Source organism: Medicago sativa, chromosome 6, assembly GCF_051527215.1.
Source record: "Medicago sativa cultivar Bolivia chromosome 6, Bolivia_mono, whole genome shotgun sequence".
Lineage (NCBI taxonomy): Eukaryota > Viridiplantae > Streptophyta > Magnoliopsida > Fabales > Fabaceae > Medicago > Medicago sativa.
The window spans coordinates 48,033,134-48,037,461 of record NC_140754.1 but is presented as its reverse complement, the minus strand read 5'-3'; the positions used below and the strand labels follow the sequence as shown (position 1 = coordinate 48,037,461).

Sequence of the window (4,328 nt, the reverse complement as noted above, 5' to 3'; positions counted from 1 at the left end):
TTATTTTCCTCCAAATTCACGAAATTGATTTGATAATTTGAACTTTAAAATTTTTGTGACTCAAAATGCAATAAACAGAATGGAAAATGGATATTTGGGTTAAAATAGGCAAATGGCAGAATTTTGACCCAAACAGATTTTGTGGATAAAATGGAGAAATGGAATGAAAAGAAAGGGACGCCACACTTTCTAATCCAAGAAAGTGATAAGTCTATGGGATTGAGGATCACCACAAGAAAGGATTCTTGATATGATCAAAATTGGTCCAATCCAGAACCAAAGAGCAATTGCTCAAAAACACACATAGTGTAGTTTTTCACTCAAAATAGTCTTCTTTTATTCATAATTTTCGTGTCCTATATATAGGTAGGAGGGACACTTGCTGAATTACAAAGGAAAAGGCAAATAACTCTTAAAATTCCTTCAGCCAAATTAATCTATCATTATTTCCTATGGCTGAAGTAAATTAACATGAATGTAAGAAATGGTTACAAGACAAATCAATGAATGAGGGTGGCTGCTCTTGATGCTCATGATTATGGACGTGATTTTGATGATAATGGTGGTTTCATATGCTGAAATGAAATGCCTTCATTGTCTCATTGAAGTCTTTTCTCTTTCTTTTTTCAATTCTGCCTTCTTTCCTCCATCAGATTAAATGTTCTTTAATGCTTTGTTTTTCTTTTGCCTTCAGCACTCCTTTGCACGAAATAAACACTAAAAAACATTCCATTTAAAGCTTTGGAAGCTTTAAAATGGATTAAACACACAAAATAACCATACTTAGTGTTTTTGGCCAGAATTGGTCCCTTACACTTTTATTACAACATAAAAAATAAAATAAAAACATCAAAATGGGCAGCAAGCAAGCAAGCCCTCCCTCCGTTCCATTGTTGCCCTCATCATACTCCCCCTCTTCGAAAGAATTCGTCCTCGAATTTGGAAGCTATACAACCTCCAGGTTCAAACACAATTCTTTCAAATTTTTGTGATACCTTCTTTGGGAATACATCTTCACATTCCTGCAAGAGAAACTTAGTACAACTTGGAAAATTTTGAGTGTTAGTCAACAAAGCCACCTTTTTGCAAAGTAGTAAATATAGGGGCTGTTTGTTCATGACTACTTCTTGAAACTCTCTTTCCTTTTCAAGCAAACTCTCTTTCTTTTCTTCTGATTTTTCAATTTCTTTTTCTCTTTTTTCTTGCTCATATTTTTCTTTCATTTTCTTTTGATCATCTCTAACCTCACTAGGACTCAATGGTGCAAGAACAATCTTTTGACCAGAATGCATAAAAGAGTACTTGTTGGTTCGGCCATCGTGAAGAACACTTCTATCAAACTGCCAAGGTCTCCCTAACAACAAATGACTAGCCTCCATTGGTACTACATCACACAAAACAGCATCTTCATACCTACCAATTTTAAAACAGACCTCTACTTGTTTATCACAAATCATTTCTGCATTTTCATTAAGCCATTGAAGTTTGTAAGGCCTTGGGTGAGGTTTTGTTTCTAATTCCAATTTAGACACCAAGCGTGTACTAGCAACATTAGTACAGCTACCTCCATCAATAATTATAGAGCATACCTTCCCTTGAACAAGGCATCTTGTGTGGAAAAGAGTTTCCCTTTGATTTGATTCCTCCTCCTTAGCTTGATTTCCCAAAAACCTCCTAATCATGAAAAGGTCTCCTCTTGGTATTTCTTCAGCCTCCTCTTCAACATAGCCATCATGATGCTCTACCTCAACGTGTTCATTCTCCTCAATCATCATAGTTCTCTTTGTTGGACATTGAGAAGCTATGTGACCTTGACCTTGACATTTGAAACACTTAACACTTTTGTTAGTAGAAGTACTTTGAGAAGGGTTTGTTTGTATACCTTTAGGATCAGCCATGGACTCCTTTGGAATTGATGACGAGGCTCCCTCCTTCTCCATTTTATCCTTCCAACTTGAAGAGTTAGAAGAAGAACTGTTTCTTCTTACTTGGCCTTTTCTTTTGAGTTGTTGTTCCACTTTGACAGCTTGATGTACCAAGTCATCCATTTCAACATAGTGATGAAGTTCAACAATGTCACTAATGTCATGATTTAGACCATGAAGAAATCTGGCCATGGTTGCTTCATTGTCTTCTTCCACATTAGCTCTAATTTTCGCAATCTCCATCTCCTTGAAATATTCTTCAACACTTTTTGAACCTTGAGTAAGTCTTTGCAATTTGTTGTGCAAATCTCTATGGTAATAGGAAGGTACAAACCTTCTCCTCATGATTCTCTTCATCTCATCCCAAGTATCAATCGGTTGTTCTCCATACCTTCTTCTTTCTTTGATCAATTGATCCCACCATACTAAAGCATACTCCTTGAACTCAATGGAAGCAACCTGCACTTTTTCAACATTAGAGTAATTATGGCAATTAAAAATTTGTTCAATTTTAGTCTCCCATTCTAGGTATGCTTCTGGGTCACTCTTTCCAACAAAAGATGGGACTTTGATTTTTATGCCTCTTAAATGATTTTCCCTTGGTCTCCTTCTAGGTCTCCTCTCATCCTCATCACCACTACCATCATTAGAATTTTGAGACCTTCTTTCTAACTCATCAACTCTTTGTTGGAATTGTTCAGCTTGTTCTCTTAACAGCCTCTCAAAATGCTCACGCATTGCTCTCATTTGAATCGTCATAGCTGCTGTTCTAGGTGAAGGTGGATCAGACATGATTGTGAAATTTTGTGAAATTAGTAACAAGTGTTTAAAATGATCCGTACCACTCAAATTGCTCTTTTAGTTCTTTAAAGAAACCAAAAATAATCAACAATCCCAAAGACTTAACACAAAGAAAGACACTAAAACAAGAAACAAAGGATAAAGGTTGACTAGAAACGAAAGAAATAAAGAAAAAAAATTAGACTGTGGCAGAAACACAAAAAGGAGCAATTTTTTTTCTAATATAATTTTTTTTCGTTTTTTTTTGTATGAGTATCAATATTGGACAGAAAAAGAAGAAAAAAAAAATAAGGAACAAGAAGAAAGACACTTTACCAAAGTTTGGCCCTTTTTAGAACCTTGCTCTGATACCAAATGATGAGTGCAATCTTCCAAGAATTGTTATTTTCCTCCAAATTCACGAAATTGATTTGATAATTTGAACTTTAAAATTTTTGTGACTCAAAATGCAATAAACAGAATGGAAAATGGATATTTGGGTTAAAATAGGCAAATGGCAGAATTTTGACCCAAACAGATTTTGTGGATAAAATGGAGAAATGGAATGAAAAGAAAGGGACGCCACACTTTCTAATCCAAGAAAGTGATAAGTCTATGGGATTGAGGATCACCACAAGAAAGGATTCTTGATATGATCAAAATTGGTCCAATCCAGAACCAAAGAGCAATTGCTCAAAAACACACATAGTGTAGTTTTTCACTCAAAATAGTCTTCTTTTATTCATAATTTTCGTGTCCTATATATAGGTAGGAGGGACACTTGCTGAATTACAAAGGAAAAGGCAAATAACTCTTAAAATTCCTTCAGCCAAATTAATCTATCATTATTTCCTATGGCTGAAGTAAATTAACATGAATGTAAGAAATGGTTACAAGACAAATCAATGAATGAGGGTGGCTGCTCTTGATGCTCATGATTATGGACGTGATTTTGATGATAATGGTGGTTTCATATGCTGAAATGAAATGCCTTCATTGTCTCATTGAAGTCTTTTCTCTTTCTTTTTTCAATTCTGCCTTCTTTCCTCCATCAGATTAAATGTTCTTTAATGCTTTGTTTTTCTTTTGCCTTCAGCACTCCTTTGCACGAAATAAACACTAAAAAACATTCCATTTAAAGCTTTGGAAGCTTTAAAATGGATTAAACACACCAAATAACCATACTTAGTGTTTTTGGCCAGAATTGGTCCCTTACACTTTTATTACAACATAAAAAATAAAATAAAAACATCAAAATGGGCAGCAAGCAAGCAAGCCCTCCCTCCGTTCCATTGTTGCCCTCATCAAGTTTGATAAAGGTTGAACTTGTCCCTCGATCTCCCTTGAAACGAAACATGATATGTGATCCTATTTGGTTTAGTATTCGGCAAAATAAAATTATTTGAATGACCATTGTCCCAAAAATGAGATTTTAACCTATATGGTTAAAAGTTTGATAAATATTAATGTTGAATTTGTCCCTCGATGTCCTTTATTGCGTAACATAATATTTGAACCAATTTCGTTTTAAATTTGGTAAATAGCAAGTAATGAGATGACCCTTATCGCGAAAACAAGATTTTAGCTTATATTGTTACATGTTTGTTAAATATGATGGTTGAA

The 4,328-nt window shown here is 34.7% G+C and overlaps 1 protein-coding gene across 1 annotated transcript; it reads right to left on the bottom strand.

The window, feature by feature from the left end:
• Window positions 1-312: 312 nt before the first annotated feature.
• Window positions 313-2,717, bottom strand: LOC146915518 (uncharacterized). Its single transcript, XM_085717897.1, has one exon. It carries the CDS (start codon window positions 2,715-2,717, stop codon window positions 903-905), a length of 1,815 nt encoding a protein of 604 aa, XP_085574023.1. The 3' UTR covers window positions 313-902.
• Window positions 2,718-4,328: the final 1,611 nt, after the last annotated feature.